General features: G+C 39.2%; 2 protein-coding genes across 4 annotated transcripts; one reads left to right on the forward strand and one right to left on the reverse strand.

The window, feature by feature from the left end:
- Positions 1 to 2,269: 2,269 nt before the first annotated feature.
- Positions 2,270 to 13,284, forward strand: LOC143477187 (calcium-activated chloride channel regulator 4A-like). 2 transcript variants are annotated; one of them, XM_076975707.1, is made up of 14 exons: positions 2,270 to 2,628; positions 7,000 to 7,137; positions 7,287 to 7,437; positions 7,588 to 7,690; positions 7,793 to 7,958; positions 8,100 to 8,330; positions 9,022 to 9,246; positions 9,414 to 9,594; positions 9,885 to 9,991; positions 10,113 to 10,322; positions 11,531 to 11,801; positions 11,927 to 12,088; positions 12,334 to 12,561; positions 12,695 to 13,284. In XM_076975707.1, the coding sequence occupies exons 1-14, from the start codon at positions 2,407 to 2,409 to the stop codon at positions 13,060 to 13,062; spliced, it is 2,763 nt and encodes a 920-aa protein (XP_076831822.1). In that variant the 5' UTR covers positions 2,270 to 2,406; the 3' UTR covers positions 13,063 to 13,284. The 2 variants fall into 2 exon arrangements, with proteins under 2 accessions (XP_076831822.1, XP_076831823.1); XM_076975708.1 differs by lacking the exon at positions 2,270 to 2,628 and adding an exon at positions 6,121 to 6,563.
- Positions 13,285 to 18,838: 5,554 nt separating this feature from the next.
- On the reverse strand, positions 18,839 to 27,948 carry pnkp (polynucleotide kinase 3'-phosphatase). Of its 2 annotated transcripts, XM_076975713.1 has the most exons (18): positions 27,432 to 27,948; positions 26,466 to 26,533; positions 25,165 to 25,211; positions 24,771 to 25,040; positions 24,368 to 24,628; positions 24,038 to 24,117; positions 23,867 to 23,924; positions 23,620 to 23,727; positions 23,343 to 23,414; positions 23,033 to 23,081; positions 22,847 to 22,917; positions 22,507 to 22,599; positions 21,859 to 21,955; positions 20,965 to 21,026; positions 20,747 to 20,856; positions 20,514 to 20,601; positions 20,186 to 20,253; positions 18,839 to 20,080 (listed from the first exon to the last, which is right to left on the reverse strand). In XM_076975713.1, exons 2-18 carry the CDS (start codon positions 26,497 to 26,499, stop codon positions 19,960 to 19,962), a joined length of 1,689 nt encoding a protein of 562 aa, XP_076831828.1. In that variant the 5' UTR covers positions 26,500 to 26,533; positions 27,432 to 27,948; the 3' UTR covers positions 18,839 to 19,959. The 2 variants fall into 2 exon arrangements, with proteins under 2 accessions (XP_076831828.1, XP_076831827.1); XM_076975712.1 differs by lacking the exons at positions 26,466 to 26,533; positions 27,432 to 27,948 and adding an exon at positions 25,322 to 25,992 and having other exon boundaries at positions 18,843 to 20,080.
- Positions 27,949 to 27,993: the final 45 nt, after the last annotated feature.

Raw genomic sequence — 27,993 nt, forward strand, 5'->3', positions numbered from 1 at the left:
AATCTTGTTTATTTATCTGATCCATATCTATGATTCAATGAGTTACTAGTTCGCTTTGGCGCCAACCACCCGCGATCGATAGATTGCGATATAATACTTAATTTGTGTCCATTTTACGTTCACACCCTCCCCCCCCCCGTCAACAACTTACGTCTCCACCCCCCCACCCCCCAAAGCCTGTGTTTTTAACGCATTGTAAACTGGGGTGCCTTAAAATTTTGCATGCATATAAAGGGTGCCACAATTGAAAAAAGGTTGAGAAACACTGTACTAGATGTTATAGGTCGTTTAATTTGGTAGCGGGGCAGCGGAGGTCCTAAAATTGTTCCAGTGGCATGAGTCAAATAGATTGCAAGTGGGGTTGGTAGGTACAAACAATGTTGTAAACATTGTCCTCAGTGCTCCAGAATTGCATATTTTTCTGATTTAGTCTGAGGAGGGGCTTAAGTGTGGGACCTCAAGGCATGGTTGAAGATCAGGATCTGGATGTCCGCCAGATGGCGGTGTATGTGGTTAGGTGATTGACTGGGCATGATTGACCCAGCTGGGCATGAGAGGTGAGATGTTCCCTGCCTGGAGGGTAGCCAGCTCCAGGTTCCTGAACCCATTTAATGTAACCCAAGAAGGTGCACCTTGCTGGGCATGACAAGTGAGATGTCCCCTGTCTAGAGGTTACGCACCTCCAGGACCTTGGACCCATATAATATGTCCAAAGGAGCTGCACCTAGATTGCAAGTGTGATTGGTAAGTACAAAAGTCCCACTTGCAATCTATTTAATAAGGAAGTACAAAACTGAATTGGTATGTACAAAAAGTCCAATTTACAATCTATTTGGCTCAGTCTATCTAATAGGTTGCAATTGGGACATGAGTCAAATAGACTTCAAGTGGGACTTTTTACCAATCTCCCTGCAGTGGTCGTGTTCTACCGTCGGGTCTTTGGGAGTGTTCCCCGGGACAAGGTTCACCTCCTCCCCCTCAGAGATGAGTAAGGAGAGGGAGAGGTTTTACCATTTTTTTTACCATAAATGGCATTTATGGCATTTAGCAGATGCTCTTATCCAGAGTGACTTGCAAAGTGCTTTGCATCTGATCACAACATTCATCCTAGATAGGATGAATAGTACAGATAGGCCAGAATTCAAGATACCCTCGAGTCAGACTACTTCTAAACTACAGGAATCAATGTCATTGCCTATTGTTTTGATTAAAACAGGCTCATTTAAACAGTAGTTAAACTTTTACCAAGGTACAGAAATAACCATAGATAGACATACAACTTAAGAACAGTGCTATCTGCTGAGTTAGTGCTCTTTTAAAAACTCAACAAACAGGTGAGTCTTCAGTCTATGCTTTAAGACAGGAATAGACTCTGCAGTCCAATGCAGCTAATCGAAGATCGTTCCACCATCTTGGAACTAGGGCAGAGAAAAGTCTGGAGCTTTGCGTGGATTTTCAAGTCGAGCCAAGCTTGGGATTCTGAGTGCTTGCTGTACATATTGGCCGAGTCCTCCTCTTTTACTGGGGAGGGGGGTACCCAGCATTTATCCTGGTGGCTTCGGGTTCCCATGGTGGAGCCGCCCTTGGGTTTGGAAGGACATGTCTTAGCAGGACATGCTCAGGCCTTGGGAGAGTGGACCTCGGTCACAGGGATAGGTGCTGCAGCCTCAACTTCCTCTTCGGTCTCCATCTCAAGCTTCCTCGGAGGGAGGCAATGGAGAGCTCCTCCATCTCAGTCTACTCTGGTTGGAATACTGCCCCCTGTCTAAACCATTCTCCTCAGAGGATTCCACCTCCCCAGGGAAGAAGGTACCCTTGAGGAGGGTGTCCCCTCTGGGGCTCCAGAGCTGCTCCGCCCCCTTATCGGACTCAGTGGAAGAGTCCTGCTCGGGTACAGTGACTCCCCCCACTGTCACACCTGCAGTCTCCCTGCAGTGGTCGTGTTCTACCGTCGGGTCTTCGGGAGTATATTCTCTGGGACAGGCTCTGCCTCCTCCCCCTCAGAGATGAGTAAGGAGAGGGAGAGGTTTTACCAGCAATCACCAATGCCTGGCCTTCCTGGGTGCCTGTGTGGTCGCGAAGGAGAACCCATCACTGGCCGGCTAGATTTCTTCCAAATCTGGTGTAGCTCCAGGGGGAGCTAGCCAGCAGGTCCTCCTCTGTGAACCGGACCACCGTGGGAGTGTTGGCTCTGCTGTTGTTCCTGCCATGCTTGCTTTTGGGCATCCTAGGTTGGTCAGTTTTTCTATAACACGAACAACACAGATGAACACACACGGAAACTACCATATAAAGACAGACACAATCACATAGCATGGCAATTAGATGCACAACAGTGTAAAGAATATATAAAATGGTTTAATTATTAATCACACAAACAGGAAGGATCCTAAAGGTATAAATTCAATGGTAGCAAAGGCCCTCTTCATTATATTGCTTTATTGTAAGAGAATCTGGTACAGCTGTAGGTCCAGAATCATGTCTGGGATGTTTGCTAGAGTGTTGCTGTTCCTCTGTGCACTGGGACCCATTACAGGAATCAAACTGATTGGAAATGGATACACTGACATCCTTGTAGCCATCAGTCCTGCTGTGCCAGAGAATGAAGACCTCCTAAATCAAATCAAGGTATTTCATTCTGTTTTTTTATTCCAGTAATATTAGTAATTCCAGATAAATGCATATGTATACTTAATTGTGTATATACTTAATACTGTATGTATATGTATATATTGAGTATGTATGTTCTTAATACTGTATATACTTATATATTGAATGTGGAATATATTGAATACCAGTGTTGTATAAAGTATTCGAGACCCATACTTGAGTAAAAGTACAAGTACTCTATCAAAAAATTGACTTAAGTAGAAGTTGAAGTGTTCTTTAAAAAATTTACTTAAGTAGAAGTACAGAAGTATTCAGCATTTTTTGTACTTAAGTATTGCAAGTAGTTTAGTCTAAAATTTATTACTCACGTACTGAAAGTAAAAAGAACAAGTATTGTGTTTTGAATTAATTATAGAAAGCCATTAAAGTTTGATTATAAATTGTTTTTATATATCACTTACAAATCAAAGATGTCAAAGATCACAAATACAAGTGTTCTGTATGTACTTAAAAAACTGGGGTTAACACTTCGTACACAAAAAACAGATAACCTATGTCCCGCTACGTCGTAGGTTTGACGCAGAAGTACAAATTCGCCTTCATTTAGCTGAGAAAACGAGGTGTATTTTGGACGTAAAATCCATCCGTCGGATTCTAAGGGTGAGCCTACTGCCCTGCGTTTACCCTCATTAAATGCCCTTACCCTATAAAAACACTACACTATAAAAATGGGCACATGATTAGTCAGCACGTCGCCTTTATTGCCAGCTAATATTAAGTGAATTCTGCAGCACGCCATGAACATAATTAGGTTAGTTAGCTAAGATATCTAACCTAAGTCGTGCTTACTGCGCTCTTCTGCTGTTACCAAACACTGTACCATCTCTTTTAATGAGATAGGCTAAAAAGAGAATTATTTGGAATAATTTCGAATATATGTGTATTTGTATAAATATGTAAATCAAGCTGAAGGTGCTGGAAAATACTGAAAATGGACCTTCAAAGTGCCGCACAAGTGCATAAATTCCACTTTAGTCCACAGTCCATAGTCCATAGTCCACAGGTGCACTATGGTGTGATTTTTGTTTCAATAGTTCCACAAAAGCAAAAGTAAATCCAAGAGCAGAAAGTAAATGTTATGAATGCAAAACAGAAAAAAATACATCAAAAGTATATATTTTTTATATAATTGGTTATTTGAAACTTATTTTCGTTTGCATTTTGACAAGTTTTTGGTTCCATTGTTTTTGTTTTTTTGGATTTTCCCAGTAAGGTCTTTTGCTTCTGGAATCTCTCTTTGCTTCTGCTTCGTTTTTTGCTTCTGACTTTTGGAACACATTTCACGTGAGGGAGGGTCTTAGATGAAGGCGTTCCTCTGCAATCTCCATTGGTCACTGATTCCGGACTGACACAGAGCTCTGGGACCAAGCCACGCCCACCCCACCAGCTTCCCAGCGTTTTCAAACATGGCGGAACGCGGTGGTTCTGTTTCACAGTAGCATGTAAACTAAGTTTTACCATAAAAGTTTATACAAAGGTTATAATTAATTGGTAAATGGTCTGTAGATATTGCAAATGTACACTGTATAATAACTACATTAAGCATGCTCACCAGCACCAGCAAAAAATCACTCCATAGTGCACGACCTCGCGACGCGACCGCGCGCGTGGCCAACGCGCATTGGCGGAGCCAGCGCGATTGCATCATTTTTTCCGCGTGGACCCTTGCGGCAGTCACGACGTCAAGTGTGACTGTAAAGTGAACCTAGATTACGAAGCTCATGTGTTCAGCGAAGGCAGCAGCAGAGTAAACGAGACGCGACCGTAGCATGCGCAGTTTTCTCATAAGACAGCCTGCTCGCTTAACCCGGTGACAGCGCCAGTTAACATGTTTATAATTGTAACGAGTAACTATACAGCACGTAAAAAATGTATTGGAGTAAAAGTATTAAACTGATGGAAAATATGTAGTGAAGTAAAAGTGGAAGTAGGAGAACAAAATAACACTCCAGTAAAGTACAGATACAGCATTTTAGTACTTAAGTACAGTAGTGAAGTAGTTCTACGTCGTTACTATACAACTCTGTTGAATACAATTTAATTGGTACAAATAGACAGACACATAAGACGAACCTGGACAGATCACATCAGGTTTTTTCAGCATCGTTCAGTCCTGGATGTATCAGAAGAGCACGGGATCTAAAAATCACTGTTTGTCCCCTCTGAGAAATATATTATACAATATACTATACAATATACTACTGAACAATACAGTATACACTATATAATATACTATACAATACACTACACTTTTTGGATTTTGTGGTACATAACTGTTTCACTGGTACATAACTAATAGTGGTATACTCGTGATGTAATTTTTGGACTATATTGTGAGGGATACTTTCGATAGTGTGCTGACACTTGGATGACTTCTTCTGATTAGCTTTACATGAAATTATCAGCCATTAAGGTTAGTGGCGGAAATGGCAAAGTACACAAAGCTAAGTGCAGAAGGCGCTAAGAGTCAACAAGCACTCTGAGGAAGGCTCCAAATGTGAGTTCAGTGCACAGCACTGTAAGGCAGGACCTCTGGGTTTATATAGTGAATGAGGGGAACAAGGGACAGGTGCAGACAGTGGCGCAAAAAGGGGGTATGCAGCATATGCGACGCATAGGGGCGCTGCGCTAGAGGGGGCGCCAAATCGATGCCAGAAAATTATTTGCCAAGTTGGTGGGGGGTGCCAATAGTATGTTTGCATACACCTCAGAAAGTAAGTAATTGCAACCCTAGGTGCAGGTAATCTGGTAATGAGTGTCAATAACAAGGTGAATGGAAAGGAGGGAGAGGAGGGGTTTGTGATGAGTGGGTGTGTTAGTGGGCGTCTCCCTCAGAGACTGGGGCTGGCCTACCATGAAATTTATAACATATCAAATATGTTCTATTCTTTACAACATACCATAATGTTCCATTCTTTACAACATACCAAATATGTTCCATTCTTTAGAACATAACATATTGTATTTTTTTTTTCTTTAGAACTGTGATAGCAACAATAAGGCAGGATGCAGAGAAATACGGTTTTATTAGTCAACAATGCTGTGCATTTACACTTACCAAACAAACAATGTAAACTGAGTGAGACTCAGAGATGGATGAATGCATGCACCTTGAAACACACACAAAGGAAATACACATATGGACATAACCACACACGGATTTCACATGCACACATACATGTGCACATACATAACGTGACAAGAACATATTACATATGTTCTATTCTTTATATCATATATGATCTATTCTTTATATGATATCACATATGTTGTATTATTTATAACATATCACTTGAGTCTGTCAGGCTTGGGGAATAATACAATTTAAACAATTTTTGACTTACCCTGAGGACAGCTTTACTTCATTTTAGGGGTGACCTGCAATAGTCGCTGATTCGACTATAGTCGACTATACCCCCTATTCGACCATGAACGTCATAGTTGAATGTACCATTCTAACTGCATGGGGGTGCCCAAGGACGCTGCTAAGCATTAGTTGTTACATTAAATGTCTTTGTTTTCGTTATATATAGCCTTTTGTCAAATAAAATCATCCTAATTTCCGTTAATAAATATTTTTAAATGATGTGTGCGCATTAACAATAGGCATCTTCCTTACTACACATTAGTAAATCACACCCTGCAGTTGCACAATCCAAATGAGCGGAGCTGAACACGCTACAGATTATAACGGCTACTAAAAAAACTTCAAAAGTATTTTGAAAAAGATAAATATGAATCAAACAAAGTAAAGTGCAAGTTATGTCATCAGCGCCTTTTATTTCGCACGACAACAACCAACATGGCATACCATTTAAAACGCGTAAGGCGAAAAAAACAGTTCAGCCATTTGTCATTTCGGTGTGTCATCTCGTCGCGGTGCGTCTCGGCAAGTAAGCCTATAAACATTTTTTTTGCTGTTTGCTTTTTAAACCCCGTTACTTGAACCTTTCCTTATAATTAGTTTGCTGTTGTGTGGCAATTTTTTAAATATATTTTCAGGCAGGCATATTTTATTTTGCACAGTGCCAGTTCGATATGCGCACTGACGGTTAATGTTCTCTAAAACGTTTCATTAAAAAATAAATAAGTAATAAATAAAAGCGGAATAAAGCCAACTTACCATGTTTATTCATTTATCTGAGTGTTTTTGGTTTTTACTTTGAAGTGGAAAAAAGTCCTGAATGAGAACGAGATCCCGTTTAAGGTGCTCTTAAAAAAAAACCCTGATTCGACTAGTCGACTAAAGGGAAAATCGGACGAATCAGATTCGACTATGAAAATCCTTAGTTGAATACACCTCTACTTCATTTATCACTCTCTCCACAGGAAATGATTACCAATGCATCTGAATATCTGCTTCAAGCTTTAGACAACAAAGTGTTCTTCAACGAAGTGAAAATACTAGTTCCATCAAACTGGACAGGAGGAACTTATGAAAAAGCAACCACAGAAACCTACAAGAAGGTACAAAGTAGCATCCACTTTGCGTCAAGGAAAAGTGGCTGTGGAACTGCTAGTCTATAGTTGTGGGAATATTATCAGCCTCATTATTTAATCTATTATTTATTCCTGGAATTGTGACATTTCTTAAACTGGTCTTGTTTTGATCATAGGCAAGAATAATCATTGATGACCCAAATCCGTTATACGGTGACGATCCATATACTAAACAAATTATGGGCTGTGGAGAGGAAGGCAATTATATTCATTTCACCCCAAACTTCCTGTTATATAACAGCTTTGTTGGTGTATATGGACCAAAAGGTAGGAGCTTTGTGAATGTATCTGTACAGTCATCATGTCAAAAGAGGCTGAGACAAACTCTTTTTATGCACATTCTAAAAATGCAGTCATAGTCGTAAAGCATAATTATATTATGGCATACACATACCATCATGTTTCTCTTTTCTTCAGGAAGAGTTTTTGTGCATGAATGGGCCCATCTTAGGTGGGGGGTATTTGATGAGTATAATACCATAACACCATTCTACAATGATAATGGGATCCAACCTACAAGGTTAAATCAGATTTCTATTTTTTCAAACAAATTACTAAATAAACATGTACAGTTTCACTCTGTTTATCTGTAGGTAACATACTCTGTGTGTGTTTGCTTTAGATGTAGCAGTGAGATAACTGGACAGTGGTATGAACTGAATGATGGAGTTACTCGATCCTGCCACATCGATGCTGAAACTGGGTTACCAACTAAGGAATGCAAATTCTTTCCAGACATATTTCAAAGCACAAACGCCTCAATAATGTACATGCAAAGCATAGATTCTGTAAGTTGAAAGAATACACAATTAAAATATTTCCTAGGGTTAAGGTCTGATTTCATTCATAAATTGAACACTTAAACAAGTTCCTTATTAATGAATGAAACTAAATGAAATTACTAAATACTGAGCATTAATTTATTACAGGTAAAAGCGTTTTGTCAAGAGGATGATCACAACCGTAAAGCCCCGAACATGCAAAATAAAAAATGTGACCACAAGGCTACACGCACAATAATTTTTCAGGAATCTGTAGACAAAGAATCCCTTCACACTTTAAAACCTCTTCAGTCCAGACCACCAGCTCCTATATTCAGAGTCTTAAGGAGAGGACATCGAGTCGTCTGCCTCATCCTAGACATTTCTGGGAGCATGAAGGTATTGTACACAAAATGTTGTTAAAAAAACAACATTGGCAGTTTCATTATAATGTACTTACAATATAGCCGATTTGTTTCATGTGTTTCAGTATGCTCTGCATCTGTGGGGTTATAAACACCCTGGATACAATACAGCTTGAAAAACTGAGACAATGTAACTAAAGCTGTGTGTCTGATCATATACACAGACCTTTAGGTCCACTTCATCGGCATGCACAAAGCTGCACCACTGATTATAGAAAAGAAACACCAGCAGTTTTAGTTACTAGACAGTTACTGTCAGGTTGCATTGTACGACATTTCATTTTAAATTAATTCAGCCAGTCCTGTATTACAACCTGGTCTGTACCAAAACTGAGTACTTCACCCGCACCTGTTCTAAATCCGGGCCTGTACTACACCCACACCTGTACCACACCATAGGGACATTCCTCCCCTTGGAACTGGGTATATAAGGATGTGTTTATACAAAATACAAACAAAAACTATGTGTGATGAGAGCAAGTCTGAATACACATTTAGATTCAGCATACAAAAATACATAAATTCATATTTATATACATGGGACAAATATTGTATAACGACTTAAATTAAGCTATTTAGGTTAATCATACAAATCCTTTACAACAGAAAAAAACTATGTAATTATGAAATCAATGTTTAATATTGTTGATTACGTCTATTTCAAGGGTCCAAGAATCCTTCTTCAAAAACAGGCTGCTATGATTTTCTTGAATCAAGTCATTGAGGAACAAGCATTTGTGGGCATTGTCACTTTTAGCACTAATGCTAATATTTTAAGTAGCCTGACTCTAATAGATGGTCAGGCCTCCAGAGATACTCTAATTAGAATGTTGCCATCATCTGCGGGTGGATCTACTTCTATCTGCCTGGGTCTTCAAAAAGGCTTTGAGGTAACATACAACAGCTGCACATAAAAAGTAGTGTACTGTATTTTCTTAAGCTTGGACTGAAATTCTACTACAATGTCAGATTTAGTGGTGTTAACCTATGTTGGTTTATAATTCAGCCAAGCATGAGTGTCAAGACAGTTGATCCAGAAAGTTTCTGTTAATTTCAGGTTCTCCGACAGGATGATAAGGACACAAAAGGAGATGAAGTCATTCTTCTGACAGATGGTGAAGCAACAGATAATGTTCAGGCCTGTTTACAAACTGCTATTCAGAGTGGTGCCATCATTAACACTGTAGCCCTGGGTCCAGATGCAGACAACGTTTTAAAAATCATGGCAGATAAAACAGGTGAGAATTCAAATTGTGATAGGCAAGGGAGTTCAAATACTACCACTGCTGATGGGGGTGGCTGGTAGGAGACCTCCATAGCGTGACCCAAATGATAATGCAACTTCAGTGTTGTATGATCAACTGCCTTGTAGAATATCTCACTGGGATAGTTTCAATTCATCTCGCATGTTGAGAACTAAGGGCATATTAATGACTAGAATAGATTACACTAGTAATGCGGCTCTATTGTAGTAAAAACAAATATTAAATCTGAATTCTACATTGGATTTTTATAACCATTAAAATAGATGGAAAGTTCATCATAGCTGATGAGAAGATACTGTCCAACCAGTTAGTGGATGCTTTTTCATCACTTACATCATCAGATGGAGATCTCACCAAACAAACAATTCAGGTCAGCTACATACAAAAATCCATATGTGAGCTATATTATCTTGCCATTGTATGCTATGATCTATATTGTCTTGGCATTGTAAGCTAATGTGTGAACTTAATTTATTTCCCTCTGTATACAGATTGAGAGCATTGGACAAAATGTTGCTGACTGGTTCAATGGAACAGTGCCCATTGATAGTTCTGTAGGAAAGAGCACAACCTTTACGATCATCTACCAAAGTAGTGCACCTGCTGTGTACATAGAGTCACCTAGTGGTTCAGTTTATGACATGAAAAATGCCACAGATACTGCAAACACAATCAGTCTTAGTATTCCAGGAACCGCAGAGGTAAGACTGATTAACTGTATCAGTTTTCAGCAACACTTCACCTAATGAGTCTTTTTCCACAATAAAAACAAGCAATAATAAAACAACGAAAGATGCTAAAAAGTTGCTAGATCTAAACCCTTAATGCATGAATCAATCCTGCACTCTAAACCAAAAATATATACATCACAGTTGTGTCATTGGAAACATTTATCTATCTTTTAAGTGTTCAATTAAAGACTATATTATATTCAGTGGCGCAAAAAGGGGGTATGCAGCGTATGCGACGCCCCCCCCCCGGTCAACAATGTACACTCGCCACCTCCTCCAGGTTCAAATCTCAACCCTGAGAAAATTTTTAGCCGAGTTGATGGGGGGTGGAGTGCGGGGGGTGCCGATAGTATGTTTGCATACACCTCAGAAAGTAAGTAATTGCAACCTTGATTATATTCAGAAGGTAATGAAAGGTTCTTACAACAGAACAGGACTGTTGTTGATACGTGGATGTGTGTTTATATGACACTGACTTGCATTATGTTCAATGTAAAAAGAAAAAAAAGGAAAAACAAAAATAAACTTCCAGCAATATTATGTTTGTGCACAAATGGCCTACATATGTGACTGATAAACGCCTCTATATAACAGAGGAACCTCACAAAGTGATGAGTGGGTAGGAGTGGTATTCATATTAAAATGTAATGTATATATTTTATATATATGGAAACCATTTTAATTTTTCCTACTGATTCGATCAGTATTAATGAACATAAAACTGAAAATGTTTTCTAGCAGTTATGCTGTGAAGCAGGGCTTAATTTGAGCCGGATCCTGCCAGAACAGGATCTGGGAACTCTTTAATTTTGAAGCATGCGTTCCGGGAACTGTCTGCCTCGATCCGGTAAAATATTATGCCGCCAGTGTAACAATTTACGCTTGCGTTCCGGCAACGTTTGATTTACAAATTAAGCCCTGCTGTGAAGTATGAGAAAGCATGGGCCTTGCTTGTCTGGCCTACACTTAAAAAGTGCAAGATCACAAAATAAATCATTAGCGTACTATGTCTTATTTTCAATAATATTACAGTCATATTACAGTTAATTAAGCTCACTAACCAATACATGAAAAGAATAGCCAGTTTTAACATACTTCATTTACGTTAGCTCTTGGGGCACTTAGCCCTGGACCAAGTTAACAGCATAATGCAGTATCCTCTCTTTGGTGTACTGCAGGCTGGAGACTGGAAATACAGTTTCTTCAACAGACAGCCGGCTTCTCAGGTTATGAGTTTGACAGTCACAAGTCGCGCAGCCCATAATGATGTGCCACCCGTCGTGGTTACGGCCCAGATGAACCAGCTAGCCAGCGATGGCTCTAAACCCATGATAGTGTTTGCTGAGGTCAGTCAGAGCTACAGTCCTGTGCTGCACGCCACCGTCTGGGCCTACCTGGTGTCAGACACAGGGCATTCAGAAGAACTACAGCTCTTCGATAATGGAGCAGGTGATGCTGTCAACATGCATACACTACCATACATCTAATGAACTAAAAGTTATTTAAAAGTAATGAATTATCCACTTCTTCATCTGGACTAAAACATAATCATATCCGGGGTGTACCTTCCACAGCTGCTGATGCTTTTAAAGATGATGGGATCTATTCCAGATACTTCACAAAACTGATGAGGGGAAAATACAGTCTGAAAATTAGAGTGGCCAGTACTGATGGAGCGCCATCTTCTCTCAGGAGATACAGCGGGGCCTTATATATCCCTGGATATATAGAGAATGGTGACTGTGCAAATCCTTACCAATTATATCTACCTCTTATTTTGATCGTTAGGTTTAGGGAATAATCAGTGTCAGAGACATTTTTTTTTTTTACAAAACTTTGTTTTTAACTGTTTCCCAGTGTTGGCCTCAGTTAATTCAAATGATGGAAATTAGGCTTTCACTGATGTAGTTGTGTGTGTGTGTGTGTGTGTGTGTGTGTGTGTGTGTGTGTGTGTGTGTGTGTGTGTGTCCTTCACATTCAGGCACAGTCAAGATAAACCCTTCAAAGCCACCCACCAACATGCAGCCAGCAGAAGTGGGCAGCTTCACCCGAACAGCCACTGGTGAGAGCTTTGTGGTGAATGTGCCCATAGACAAACCTCCACCAAACTTCCCTCCCAATAAGGTCACGGATCTGAGCGCTGAAATTCAGGAGGACACGGTGCTTCTCAACTGGACAGCACCTGGAGAGGACTTAGACCAGGGAGCAGGTAAACCCTTTCAGATAGCTGATATAATGCAATTCAGGCCACTACCCATTCAAACCACTTAGCCAAACTAGAAGTTTGAATTTTCACTAGGCAAAAACAACACCAGTCTAACAGTGGTATGTTTTCTTTAAAGCCACGTCCTACGAGATTAGATGGAGTGATGACTTTGAGATGTTACGAAACAACTTCAACAATGCTAGTCAGTTCAACACATCTGCACTTCATCCTCAAGAGGCGGGCTCTGCTGAACACCATGCTCTGGTGCCTAACATCACAATCAAAAACGGTACCACATTGTTCTTTGCTGTTCAGTCAGAGGACATGAGCAGATTGAGGTCTCCAGTATCAAACATCGCTCAAGCAACAAAGTTTCTACCAAGTCCTAAAAATCCAACGCCCCGTGGAATTTCAAATCCAGGCCTGAACCTGACTGTTATCATCATTTCAATTTGTGGGGTAACCATGTTTGCTTGTATTATAGCTATTCTCGCTACACTGTAAAAAAAAAAACATTTTTTTACAGATATTTACTGTAAATAAATACAGTATTTTTCTGTCTTTTTCATAATAAGAGAATATACCTGTAAAATATAGGAAAATGACTTTTTTTAAGAAAACTCCTTTAAATATATGGTCAAAGTCTGTAAATTTAAATTACAAGAATTTCTTGTTTTATAACATGATTGTATATTTTTTAAGGGTCTTGAGTGTTAATTTAGTAGTTATCAGTGTAAAAATGCAGTTTTCAGTGTAAAAACACAGAACAATGCCTTTTGTAACTTCACAGTAATTTTCCATTTTTAAACAGTAAATGCATGGTATATTAAAATTCCATGTTATCAAAGAAATTATATTGAACCAAAAACAGCAGCCTAACATCTACATTTGACCAAAGCTGGAATTATAGTGAATTAAGATTTGAAGTAAAATATTATGTAAAATTTCCCATTTCCAATTCTCTAAATATACATTAATAACTCTGCTACCAAACCAGCTGTAAATTGAATTACATACACAAAGTACTGAACAACAGCCTTTTATTTGAAATGACATTTAAAGCAACAAGTTTAGAACGCAATACTGCTCCACTCTGCTAAAGCAAGTGAATAATATAAAATATTTGGTCCCTCAATCTTCAATCCTGGGCAATCAAGGGCTTTTTCTGAGGAGGCGCAAAGATATAAGGCATTAGGAGATTTTTTTCAGAAAGGCCCATAAGATAACCTGTTAAAACTTTGCAATAGCATATCCTATATAGCAATACGTTTGCGGAGGGGGGTCAGAGAAATATTGTGTGTGTATGTGAGAGAGAGAGAGAGAGAGAGAGAGAGAGAGAGAGAGGAGATCGATCTATCCATCCATTCATCCATCAGGAAATGGGTGAGTTTCCCAAAACGTTCTTAGCGCTAAGTACTTCTTAACCTCACACATACGAGGTTACGAAGTACTTAGCGCTACGAACGTTTTGGGAAACCCACCCCAGATCAGCAAACAGTTCTGTGTGGTGATTGGACAGAATCGTGGGTGCGTGGTCTGTTCAGCCAATGAATGCCGAGAATCACTAGTTTGAATTTGAGCGCCAGTGACCTGGAGTATGTTCAGTTATTCAGAGTCGCAGGTAAAGGCGAGCCCGACTGAAGCACAGAAGCACCACTTCACGCCAAGTGTCAGTGTTCAATATCAACTGAAGGTACGTCTTAGTTTTATTTTTTCACAAATCGCTGCTTTGCCGGGAGTGTTTAGTTATCTTATTATGAGTAGCATTCTGACGACAAGTTGATGTCTGACATGTTGTGTTATAATAGTTTTGGTTTTAAACGTGTTTTAACAAGTTTATTTTAATCTGTTCATGGTGTTTTTTATCACATTACTTAATGGTTGTTTATTTTCAAAACGCCCAATCTTAACGTCTTCACGTTCTCTCATGTTTCGTCCTGGAATTACAAGAGGCTCGTATTTGTTAACGTAATATAAGAGAACTGTTCAGTCAGACAGATATTTGTTGTGAAACGAAGTAGTTTCAATTTCAAGCATTTTCAAGTACTTTAGCCTAAATTCCAGCACTTTTCAAACCTGAAACACATAACATTAAAATTCATCAGGTAAATGTTCCTTCCCCTGTTTTTGAGGGGTGTTTCTTTATACTACCACATGCTGCGGCAAGTATGAACGCTTCCGCCGTTCGCGGAGGTTCGCGCGAGGTGTGCAGAGTCGCGCTACGGTCAGTCTCGAAAGTATAAACATAGATTAGTTAAATAAATACTTTTAATGTCTTTTTTAGGTTGTACAGACAAACGGCATTTTACAGAGTATACCTAACTTTTAGAAAAAACTGCAAGTTTTTGTGCTTTCATGTTGGCTATGTTGCTTCTGTGATGCTGAGCTCTAGCTATAATAAGTTTGTGCTATTATCAGAAAAGAGCTTTTGTTTGTGTTTTATTTAATCTATTTTTTAACCTTATTTTTCTATTATTTACTTATGTATTTATTCATTTGTTTTATTATTACTTAATGTTGAGAGAACACAGCCTTGCACTGCACAAAATGCACTATTATTACTTGTACACGTGTTATCTAATTTTAGATTTCATCTATTGTTGAATAAACCTGCAAAATATTTGGAATTATTCTGGATTCATTAGACAGTAAAAAACAAAACAAATTAACATGCTGCTGTTCAGAGAGACATTACATTTCTGTATTTTAATCTTAATTTATCGTGTTTCACATCGATATCGGGATATCCAACAATGTTATCGCACATTGCAATTCTAGTCAATATCGTGCACCCCTAATGGCATAGTAATAAAATGTGTGTATTGTGTTTTTAAGGAGACTGCCAATCTAATAATAAATTCAGTGCACAGTAGCATTAGCTTACAAGTCTTTAATGACCTTGTAATTTTTTATTACCACAGGATGCAACAGACAATCTTTAGAAAAACTCCATTCATTCTTTTCATAGAGAAATTCTATACACCACTGAAATCATGTCGTCAATCTGCAGTCTCGGCCATGCTCTTATACCCTATATGGAACCCCGGATCTAAAAGAAATTTCTCTACGAGACAAATGAACATTTTTCTCTTGAATACCACTATATCGTCTGAATTATTATTAAAGTGTTGAAATGTAAATTCATTAGCCGGTAACCTCCTTAAAAATAACGCAAACCAGCATCCTTTGCCAGTGTGGTAGTGTTTTTTCCATGTACGGAATGAGGGAACATAAAAATAAGTCAGATCTTTCCCTTTTGTTCATAGCTTGCTTTGACAAGCTCTACAAGCAGACAGCACTCTGGAGTTCTTTCTGACCCTACCGGTCCATCCTCAAAGTTGGCATCTGTGGTGCTCTTTCTTGGCATGACACCCTGCTGCTCACAAATAGTTCCCTCTCTAAGTCTAGCTTCTACAACTCTCTCCCAGATCTTCATTGTGTGGCTCATCAACTTAATTCCCTTGTAGTTGTTACAACTCTGTACATCACCCTTGTTCTTAAAAATGGGTACCAGCACACCTCTCCATTCCTCTGGCATTTTCTCACTCTCAACCGTACCATTGAATAGATGAGTCAAAGACCTCACTGCTATCTCTCCTAGAGATTTCCGTACCTCCACTGGTATGTCATCAGGTCCATCTGCCTTCCCTTCTTCATCCCCTCCAAAACTTTCCAAACTCTACTCTTTGTTCCATTTCATTCTCTTCATTCATTAGCTCCTCGAAGTACTCCTTCCATCTTCTCATCACACTCTCCTTGCTTGTTAAAACATTACCATTCCTATCCTTAACAAGTCTAATCCAGCGCCTTTAACAGCTCCTCTATTAACTCTTTACGACATTCCTTCCTTCTTCAGTTTCCACCATTTGGTCTTCTTCTCTGGTTTGACATTTTTCCTCTTCACAACAACAATCATTCTACACACCACTATACGATGCTGTTTGGCCACGCTCTCTCCTGTCACAATCTTACAGTCCCCAATCTCTGTCGGGTTTCGTCTTCTACACAGAATGTAGTCTACTTGTGTACTCCTCCCTCCACTCTCATAGGTCACCCTATGTTCCTTTTTGGAAATAAGTGTTGACTACAGCCATTTCCATCCTCTTGGCAGATTCCACCACCATCTGTCCTTCCTGGTTCCTTTCCTTGACACCAAACCTACCCATTGCTTCCTCATCTCCTCTGTTTCCTTCACCATGTCCATTTAGGTCTGTTCCAATCGCCACTCTCTCCTCACTGGAAATACTTTCTATCACTTCATCTAGATCCTTCCAAAACTTCTCTTTTTCCTCTTCCTCACATCCAACCTGTGGAGCATAACCACTGGCAACATTCAACATCAGACCTTCTACTTCTATCTTCAGACACATCACCCTATCTACACTTGTTTCACCTCTACTACGTTCTTTGCTAACTCCTCTTTCAAGACTAGTATGTGCACACAAGATCAAGGCACCAGTATGAGTAATACTATTTCACTACTTAATTTGATAAAATTGTAGGTACGAGTCAAAACCATACACAGCTGCCAAAATCAGGCCCAATTCTGACCAACATGCCTCATATCTTCCTGGATGTCAAACAAAACTGTCTGATATTTGGGGTTATTGTGATTTCAGAATTGTTTTGCATTTTACGTTACAATGTTATGCATTCTAAATGGATTAAAACGTGCACACGATGTCCCAGAATTACTATATAGCCTACAGGTTGCAGGTTAAAACAAACATTTGATTTTTCTCATTTTTCTCTCTTTTCACAGATGCGGCAGTTGGCACTGGTTTAATGATGCCTAACAAGATGTTCAAAACCTGGAGTTATGGAATTTTCTTCCTTCTGGATGTGGCCTAATACGACATCTTTTTGGATAAAGTTAATGATGACCTGTTATGTAGTGACAGCTAACTGAAGGGACTGAACACAAAAAGTGCACAGTGATAATGAAGTGATGTTGTTCTATGAGATATTTGATGCGATCGTTTCATACAGCACCCTTACCATCTTACTGTTACTGTTGAAAATGCCTTAAACAACTGTGTGTAAGCCCTTTTATGATCTGTAACGATTATTGCAGTATTAGATTCTGTGATTGGCCCTTGTGATTTGTATTAGTCAATTCAAAGTTCTCGATGTAGAAGCATATTCAGTGTAGATACATTTTTCAAGTTGTTGATTTTCTACTGAGTGTGTAAATGAAACAAAGAAACATTTTTCCCAACCAATCCTAATCTGAATCTTTTAATTGGCACATGCTGCTACAGTCCATATGTCAGGCCCGTGATACCGACCTGTCCGGTTATATCTGTGCCTGCCACACCGGACGAACGGAACTCCGGTACCCAGAATACCGCGGGGGCTCATGTGACCCCCAGCGTTCAGACCAACAATCGTACTGATGGGAAGCACCTGTCCCCCTCCCTATAAATAGTGGGAACAAGCAGGAACTAATTGCTCAGTATTTGTTTTTATGCATGCGTCTCTGTGTTCCGTGTGCTTATCGCTGTGGTTTTTGGATCCGTATATAGTCAGTCTTCAGTTTGGTGATCTGTTGTTCTATTCCAGGATTTCTTTTTCTTTCTGTATGGTTTCTTGACCCTGTCATGGGTAAGCTTCTGTTTAAATAAATCCTGTTGTCATTCTGCGAGTGTCTGCTCATCTGTCTGGTCGTGACACCATACTACACAATAAACTGAGAATGATATAGGATAGCTAGTGCTGTTAGTTCACATTATTGTTTATATTTTAGAATCCCATTTAATATAAATCTTTTCAACTTTGAGAACATTGTAAAAATCCATAGTAACCATCTTTTTGTGTTTTTTATATATTTTTTGAGTCAATTCAGTTGTCATGATTGTTGAAGTTCAACTGTCAAAATAAAGAGATTGAAATTATGTATTATGGCTGAGCTTTTATTGTTTTGGTTAATGTTTTTACATTGTTTTAAATGTTGTTAATTTATGTAAGTACACCATTCTTTTATCTGCTGAAATAAAAGGTAACTGTAAAATGTTCATGTAAGCTGGAATTTAAAGACCAAAATAACCACAAAACAATTTATGTTTACAGAAATGTATTGTAATATTGGTAGTTTTAACAGAAACTTAAGATGTTAATACATCCCAAGCACCGTAAATTAATAGGAAAGAGTAGTATATTTATTGGACCATTGGATGTTAAACACATAACTTTTGAAACTACTTTTATATAGGGTTAAAAATATATAATATTATTTTTGTGTATTTAAAAAGCAGAATCCAATTATTTTAATGTTGAAATCTCATTGATAAACAGTACATTGTAAGAGTTTGTAGGTTGATCAACCAACATTTAACAGTTATCCACTGTAAGTTTATAGGATATGAACATATATTCACAGATTACCTCTGTACTTTGACAAGTTCATTTGTAGATTGTTTAAATAATACCATGAAGTAACCTAATTATGCTGTTATTTTAACATTCTAGCTGTGTTTTCTTACAACGAAAATTTGTAATTTTACTCAAATTTGGCTGTGAAATTACAAAGAATAAATACAGGGAAAATCTGTAATTTTACAGTAATTCATTGTTGAATTATGTGTGGTGTTTTACAGTAATTTTATGGTAACTGTTTGGCAACTTTTGCTGCTGGACATGTTACCATTTTTTTACAACTTTTTTATTTACAGTGTACATGGAGTGTGAAACGAAGAAAGATTACAGACACGTAGCAAGTTAGAGTTAATGGCACAAAATGTGGTTCATCAAATCAAATCAAATTAATGGTTAATGGATGCTTGTGTGAAACAGTTAGCATAATCAATCAGCATGAAGTCATCCAAATACCATGGATGACTGATAGATTACTGCATGATCATTCAGTGTACCAGTCGTAAGACCAAGTACTTAAACTTCTCACAAAATTGTTTCAACATTAATTCAAAGTTTACTGTAATGTACATGGAACTAAGGACATCAGTGACAGGCCTACATTGTACAGTAAAACATCCAATAACATCAGAGTCTGTTTAAATACTAATAATAAAGTCTTTATTAATGTGTAAACAAATAAAAAGCCACATTTTTTCTATGTTCAGTGTTAGACACTTGACATTCTTTCACTACCAAATGCTTCACTCTGATTTCCTGATTCCAATCTAATTAGAAGCAATGAAAAGATGATTCCTTTAAGCCAGTGTGACTGTCTTCACTGTATTTACTTTAGTACAAGTAAATAAGTACAGATACTTACAAAATATCACCTTTGTGGGATTCCATAGTTGCAAGTATATAATTTAGGCTTATGAGAAATGTTTGACAAAGTTTTTGGTAGCAAATCCAAATCTACTCTGCCTGAAACTGCTTATTCTCCTGTACTGAGCTTTAAGCCTTTTACTCTTGGGGTTCATCCAGTGGTCATCAACTCTCAGAGAACTGCCGAAAAAGAGCCTCAGAGCGACTGTCAGTAAAACTGGGCACAAAGTGGACCTGCAGGATTTCAGAGAAGCCCTCTGAAAGCGTAGGGGTCACAAACTTATTCCTGTGTAAGAAAGTGGGATGTTAAATGAGGTCATGAAATAATCCTGTTTGCTAAAAAAACTTTTAAAAGGTGGTAGCAAGAACAGGCAAACAGACATCCACTCACTTGTAGGCGTGGAAGACCATATCATTTACAGGCACATGTCTGGAGTTTGAAGGAATCATCTCACGGAACTGAACAAGACGGAAGATAAATAAATTAGGGGCTCCTTTCACCAAGCATCAAAAGAAAAGCAAGCAGACAAACTTCTCTTGGTTTAATCTCGGCTTGATAAAATCACCCCATAAGGCATAAGTCCAGGCTTAAGTAATCACAGATTCCCCATGTCACTATATATATATATATATATACACACTTTTTGTAACAAAAAGGTAACAAAATTACATGTTTAATAACCTGTAACACAGGACATAGTCCTGTAGGGAGGACTCACTCTGTTATTGTGCCTGGCTTGTTCCAGAGAGGCTGTGAAATTGAAGCATCTGCAGGGAACACCAGCATTCCGACTAACATCCACATATCTGTGGAAAGAATGATGTGGACCACAGCACCTTTATAATCACTAAACACATTCACTAAAACCATTATGGCGAACAGCACCTTTTACTAAACACATTAATTAGAAGTTTGATGGAAGACACAGGGAAAAAAAATAAAACAAAGCACCTCTTTCGTGACTCAGGGTCTGGGTTGGTGTTGTCCACGGCAACACTCTGGCCTTCCTTGAGAGCACGCTCACAAGCCGAGACGCAGTTTTGCCAGGAGCCCAGCGTGTCCTGGGGTGTCACAGGCACGACAGCGTCGGCTCAGAGCACAACACAACACTAGGAAGTCCTGAACCTTGGGGTTATGATTAACTAACAAACAATCTGAGAATCACTCACCCTGTTTACATACACATAGCCCTTTGGGATGATGTATGTATTAAAGAAGGTGGATTTGCCGGCTGCAAAAGTCAAAACAAGAACATGGAGAGCCATTTAGCAGGTTTTTGTGAAACAATTAAGCAAGTTACAATTTTACTTGTTCACGTCTGGATCCACCCCACCCGATACATCTCCATCTCTCGTTAAGCCACTCCTCTACATTTTTCACATCGTGTTTATGCCCCTGCCCTCTTGGTTTGATTTCGGGTGTTTCTAATTATTTGTAGGTATATATACCTTGTTTCCCCATCCTTCGTTGTAGGTCCATGTTCTGCTATCATCTCGTATGCTTCGTTTGTGTTTAGGTATCTTGGCTACGCGTCTCTTATCGCTGTTAAATTTCCCTATTTCGCATTGTAGGTTTATGTTCTCATCTGCATTCATGTTTGCTCATATTCCCAAGGTTAAAGTATTTATTCTTCGTTTCCCTGCTCTTTCCCCTGTGCTCTCCGCACTGTGTCCCCAGTGCAGTTACCCTCACTACCTTCATTATTTGTATTTGTATAATTAGCACTCTTCTTTGTTGTTGTTTGTCAAACATGAATCTGGGTTAGTCTTGTTCTTTTGGTTAATGTTGTCGATTGTATCATTGTGAGTGATAAAAGTGTCTGTCTTGTTTGTGTTTAAGTTCTCATTGCGTGTGTATGTATATTATAATCTGTTCAGTTGTGCTTTGGTTTTGGAGTTCTGTATCTCTTTAATCGTTCAGTATTAATATGCATCGCCATCGTCGTGCTCTCCGTGTCGGCACGGCTCGCCTTCAGGAGGCTAAAAGCATCATGGATGTCAACCCCGTCAATAAAACCTGCTCTCCCCAGCACTCCTCCCATCTCCACCATGTTAGTCTCTCACCTCCTGGAAATCCAACAGCAACGATGACTTCCTGACTGCTAGAAGTGAGCGAGGATTCAGGAGGATCGTACAAGCGTCCCTTTGGGTCCAGCCCCCTCTGGAGCACAAACCGTGACTGTATCAGTAATCACACCCACATACTTTCACTCCACATCCTTACTGTCTCTTTGATCCTTTCCTGCTCATACATGAACTATTGTGCAAAGCACTTGATACGGAGCTGATTAAGTGAACCATAGCAAACATAATTATGTAGTACAGAGGTCAACACCTTACCCACTCTACTAGTTCTAGCATATCTGCCATAGCTTGAATTAAAGTATAATGTCATTATACATCTGCTTTGGTACATCTAATGTACTTGGATATTACTGCAGTGTATCTCAATTAACCTTTTCCCCCATTATTGCACCGTTTCTGACAACAGGCCAAATGTGAGCTTCTCAAAGTTGCCTTTATTTGGCATTGATTGCTATAAAAGCCATGCTCTTATCAGTTGTTAAATCTGTAATCTCTTAACAAAACAAACATGGTTATTCAAGCTTAACAGAATAATGCCCACCAGTTTGCAAACCATTCAGCCCCACACTAACATGTGCCCCCCAGGTGTAAACACAATGAGAGACACCCATCTCAGTGGCAACTCACTGGGTCAAATGTCGGCAGGTTAAACGAAGCAGCCTTCCATTTCAGGAAGAACTCCTCTGGAGTGTAAAAGTCCACACCAATGTTTAGAGCAAACTGGGAACACAAAAACAAATCACAAGATAGGCATCAATCACCAAAATAAGCAATCCACTGTGACCTAATGATGACTAAAAGTTCCAGGATCTGTGGATATTACTGTCTGTTCATTATATTTATTCATTAACTCATTCATCATATTCAACACAATGTATATTATCAATACAGTACTATATTGTTTCACTATGGCCTTCAGTGTGATAGGTGTACTACCAAAGGTGCACTGCACTGGCCGATCTCTCACCAGCCTGTCACTACAGGAGAAGTCCTTCTTCTTCTTCCCTGGAGCCCAGTTCACAGGACGGCCTGCAGCATCTGGGCCAAACACACAGGCCATATCATTTTACATGTGTTACACACACTAGGACTTTATATGAAGAAAACAAACACTTAATTACATTTAATGTTTCAAGGTCCAAGAGAGACTCACCTCCCACATAGAAACTCTGTGAATTGTCTACAGTCACTCCATCATTTGCCTAAGGATAAAATTATTTTGCCACAATCAATACCCTTCTCTACACTATGGCTCGTAGGTATAATTATCTACCTTTCTGAAAGGAAGTCCATACACAATTAGTATTATGAGGTATTATGAAAGGTTAACCAATACTGGAGTGAACAAATTCTCATGATCAATTCTTGGTCCAATATGTTAAATCTTTCTCTATTTTTTATCAAATGGAGAGTATGTGTATGTGTATCAAATGGAGAGTATGTGAGTATGTATATCGTCTCACCTTTTGACATAAGTGTTCCCACATTCCTGTTACAGGCTTTCTATAAATACCTGGACCTGTTGCAACAAACACCTGGACAGAGGACAAAGACTAATGAGGAAAGTGTTCATTTAATCCTCTGATGCATAATAATAATAATCTTTATATTTGTATAGCATGGGCATACACATACGACAGGAACATATTTTGATACAAATCAATACAAAGGAAAATACCCGATTTTATAAATAGCGTTCTATTAACATAATGCCATGACATGATAAAAGTATTAACAAACCTGAACAGGCAAATTTAAGGTCTGAAGAATATCTTCAACTTTGGACCTGAACACCTCAGGTTTAAGTTTGCCTCTAGCAATGCCCATCTGATTGGTAAAGAAAACCACCTAAGACAGCGAGAAACAGAATATCAGACACACATCAGTAAGACATTTGTCTACTATGAAAATAATCCCATTAATACTAATCATTTTGACCTTGAGGATTAAACAAACTGATGACAGTCCCGTACCCCCCCCCCCTCACCTTGTAACCTTCCTTCAGCAGATTGGCCAGTTTTGGTTGTATTTCAGGGAATAGGATCCTACAGAAGATAAAGGACAAGGAAACCAAGATAAACAACACATGGAGCCCAAGATAAACAGAAGAAAACAAGACAAACGATGCCCCTACTACCAGTGCATATGCCATACTTACCTCCAGTCATCTGGGCTTGTAGGAAACACTCTTCCTGACTTTGTAGTGATAATGCAGCCATCAATGTCAAATCCTGCTATCTGAATCAGAATGAAAAGTCAAGTTTGCCTTTATGTTGATTAACCCCCATGCAAACCATGAAATAAATAAACCATCTGTGTCACTTCTACGGACCCCAGCTTAGCAGTCACTTGTAAGTGTTTGTTTATATTAAAAAGAAGCGATCCTCTCCAAAAAGTGTTTACATTTGGAAACACTTAATACATTTTAAAATTAAAGACAAAACAATCAACTCCATAACATCTTTTGGAAACCTCCTTAGCGCCTTACCCTGGAACTCCCCGTGACCCCCGCTGCAGTGTACATCATGAGGTTACCGATCTGCTGCCAACTACTGTGAGGACAAGCAGACGCTGCAGCAGCTGTTTGTCTGGGTGGGTTCTTCTGTGCGCTGGATCTCTGTGCAAGCGTCTGAAGCTTCCTGAGGTTCTCCTCTGCCAGGCTCTCCTCCTCATCCGAATCTGAATCTGCAGCACGTCCACGTTTATTGCCGGATGCATCGTCTTCAGTGGCATGGGGCCTTTTTGTTGACTTGACATCAGAAAAAAGCATGAAAAAGGCATTTAAATCATATCCCTTTATATTTATGAGCTGTGATAATGCTGGAGTGAGTCCACGAAACACAGAAAATACATCCAAATTGTATACAAAGCACATCTAATGTAATAAATACCTTTTTAGGTACAGTGAAAAAATCCTGGATGCTCCTCTTGGCCTCCTCAGCTGAACTGCCCACGCCTCTCAACTTGTGTTTCCTACCTTCCACTGTTGCCTTCTCATTACCTTGCTGGAGAGGCTCTAAAGGGCCCTTCTCTGTGTCGGTAAACTGCACAGTGAACGGGTAACTCTCATTAACCATGTGCAATGTCTCTTTCACAGTCAGTCGTACACTCGAACCCCGGCCCAAGGCCTGGCCATTCACAGACGATGGGTTTGGACCGAGCTGTGAAAAGATGGGAAGAGCTCGAATATGAAAAGCGTTCATACTGTGTGCATATGTCATTAGATATGATGTAGAAACTTTGATGTAGAATCTTTACTGTCCATTTAGGTAGAGCTCAACTTACCTGTGTCACAAGAATCTCTCGGTTGGCATAGTCTGCTACAAGCTTGACTAAAAAGAAAAGAAAGCCGCATGAGTCGACAGATCAAATCTGTTACACATTTGATCCAGTCAAGTATCCCGAGTTGTTTACCACTCTAAATACGTTGTAATTGTTTCACCTTGATGTCTCGAACATTTTTTATCAGTAATTCCGGACTCAGGACCCCGACCAAAAATCAAGGCTCGACCATCAGGCAGTTCCACCCTGTGTCCTGAAGAATTCACTAATTCACACTGCATGTTAAAAAATTAGTTTTTATAATCAACAGTCGCATCCAAACGTTCACTCCTCCAGTTCTCTCTTGCTAGCTTGTTGCTAACGTTCTTAGCGACTTCCGTTTAACCCTTCACACTCCGGTCGGGACGGTCTGGTTTTGTGACCGTCCGAAGGCGAGTATTGTGCACTGTGCACTTATTTATAATGCGTTAAATATTGTTCTGTTTTTTATTCATACAGAGTGATGACGCAGTTACGCAGCCATCTAGATTAAATTGTGTCACTCAAATATCTCGCAATAATGCTGGAATCTAAATCAAGCCCCTATGCGAGTCAAATTAATTATCAGTATGGAAGTTATATGAGCACGTTAGTGCCCTTCATGTCACTGTACTTCATGTTACATATTCCAAAGGTCCTAGTAAAGCAAACCCATAAAAGTGTGCCTAAATAACAACCAAATACTTTTAATTAAAAAGTATTTTATGTAAATAAAATTGTAATTAAATAAAGACCTAATACGAGTTTTGTTTTGCCCATCTGGTACTGTATGTGTATATTTTGTGTATAATCTTTTTTTATAGCTTTGTATACATTCTGTTTCATTTTTGTGCTTACAGGTGTAGGGTTGGTCACTGTATTTGCTGTGGGTGGTGTCTGTTCTGAGTTTTTGTATATGTGTTCTGCAGTTAGTAAGACAGTTATGTAAGAGATTGTCTTTTGTTCTCTTTTGTCTCTTTTGTGTTGGAGCAGGTCAGGTAAGGTTGACGTCATGTTTCTTACTTAGTTCTTGCCACATCTGCTGTTTACAAACAAATGTTCATCCACCACTACCTCTTTCTGTTGTGGTTCAACCTAGACTGGGTGATAACACATGCGCTATGAGTCTAAAGCAATCCATATAAATTATATCATCTGTTCTCAAGCGATCTTACTTTTCTTGCAGCCTACACATAGCCCCATAGCTGATGTGGTGATGAGCAGTCTCCAACACTGCTTTGCCATGGACGGGTGCACACCGTCTAGGTAAGGGATTATTTTTATACCTGTCATGAGAAGTGGTGTCACGGAAGCCTGCATGCATCAAGAAAAACAGAAGGAGCCAGCGAAAATCCTAAAGGAAGAACCTGGTTTAGCTTTGGAAAGAGAACCTCAGGAAACATTTGTCCCCTAAGACAACAGGAACATGAAAATATACATTCTTTAAATCAGCAGTGCTGAACCACTACAGCCAAACAGAACACATGTAGCACATCAAAATGCAGGTGTTTCAAGTGCAGCCTGAGTTTGTACCAGTTTAACATGTAACCAAATCCACTGTCCCATTTCAGAACAAGACCCGTCTCCCCTCTGTGGTTAAGGGAGTCTACAGTAGTTCTTCATTTTATAAGAAGCTGGTAACTCTGTGTAGTTTCCCTCTGTTACAGGCTTGTGTCAAGCCTGTCTGTTTCCTGGCTCTCTGTGCTGTTGGTCACTCTGTGCCTGTGACCTGTGTTCCCTGTGCTGACTCCCTGTGCTTGTTTGTATGTTTGTTCCATGTTCATTGTAGATTTTGCCCATTTTATTTGCTGATTTTGCCCATTTTGTTCCTTGCCTGTTGTGTTGTGTCTCCTTGTTTCTTTTTTGTGTATTCCAGTTTTGATTTGTTGTATGACACCACCTGTATTTTGACCCTGATGGATTTGCCCTTAATAAATACTCTTTTCAGCAGTATTGTCCTGCCTCTGTTCTCGTCACGGGTTTTGGACACAAATTTGAAGGCCACATGAGGGCCAGTACATAAGCTAACAGTGATCTGCATTTCTGGGGTGTATGTATAAGACTATAGTTTATCTTTTAAATTAAATACTTAAATACTTATTTTGCAGAAGACTCCTGACAACATATCACAAATTTGTTTCACAATTTCCATATAGACACAACCAAAAGCTATCAATATATATATATAACAAATCCATAATTTATTTAAAACACAGGTAGCCATTCAAGTACATTTTAAATATTTGTATTACCTCTCTCTGGTATGACAAAGAACAAACGGAAGTTGTCACGTCTGTCTCCGCCCCTCGCTTCCGCTTCCGGGTTTTGCTTCCGCGTTTCTTTCCCATGTGCGTTTGTTGTCCTTATTTATGTGCACGCCTTTGTAATATAGTAGCACCGCCTCTTGTCATTACTTTCAGCTGTTCCTTATTTTGTTTCGTGTGTATGTATTCCCCTCTTCTGTTTCCTACGCGCTTTTCGTCCTGTATTTTCTCAATGTTATATTTTTGGACTATCAAGAATGTTCTGTTTAACCCTATTCTGCATCCTCTTCTGCGTTCGATCCCCAGTTTACCCTCGTGTTTCTCGGGTGTTGGTATATGCGCCCTTCGTGCTCTTAGTTAATTGGTGTTATCCTCACGGTCTCTCTGCTCCATGTCTATACAGTCATTTGGTTTCTTTACCCCTGATTGTTGGTACTGCTTCCTGTTTTGGTTTTAAGTTTGATATTCGTCAGTATGCCTCGTCGTTCGTGTGCTATTCGTGTCATCCGTTAAGTTAAATATAATTAAAAAAAAACCATGACCAATAAAC

The sequence above is a fragment of the Brachyhypopomus gauderio genome, chromosome 16 (assembly GCF_052324685.1).
Source record: "Brachyhypopomus gauderio isolate BG-103 chromosome 16, BGAUD_0.2, whole genome shotgun sequence".
NCBI lineage: Eukaryota > Metazoa > Chordata > Actinopteri > Gymnotiformes > Hypopomidae > Brachyhypopomus > Brachyhypopomus gauderio.

Bases quoted from the DNA above. Each gene is read 5' to 3' on its own strand.
- pnkp (XM_076975712.1), bottom strand. From the start codon at position 25,442: ATGCAGTGTGAATTAGTGAATTCTTCAGGACACAGGGTGGAACTGCCT. The intron at 25,212-25,321 runs GTGAAACAATTA...TTTTCTTTTTAG, and splicing joins AAAATGTTCGAGACATCAAG to TCAAGCTTGTAGCAGACTAT. The intron at 20,857-20,964 runs GTGAGTGATTCT...GTGACACCCCAG, and splicing joins GCTATGTGTATGTAAACAGG to GACACGCTGGGCTCCTGGCA.
- LOC143477187 (XM_076975707.1), top strand. From the start codon at position 2,407: ATGGTAGCAAAGGCCCTCTTCATTATATTGCTTTATTGTAAGAGAATC. The intron at 7,138-7,286 runs GTACAAAGTAGC...TTTTGATCATAG, and splicing joins CCACAGAAACCTACAAGAAG to GCAAGAATAATCATTGATGA. The intron at 12,562-12,694 runs GTAAACCCTTTC...TTTTCTTTAAAG, and splicing joins GGACTTAGACCAGGGAGCAG to CCACGTCCTACGAGATTAGA.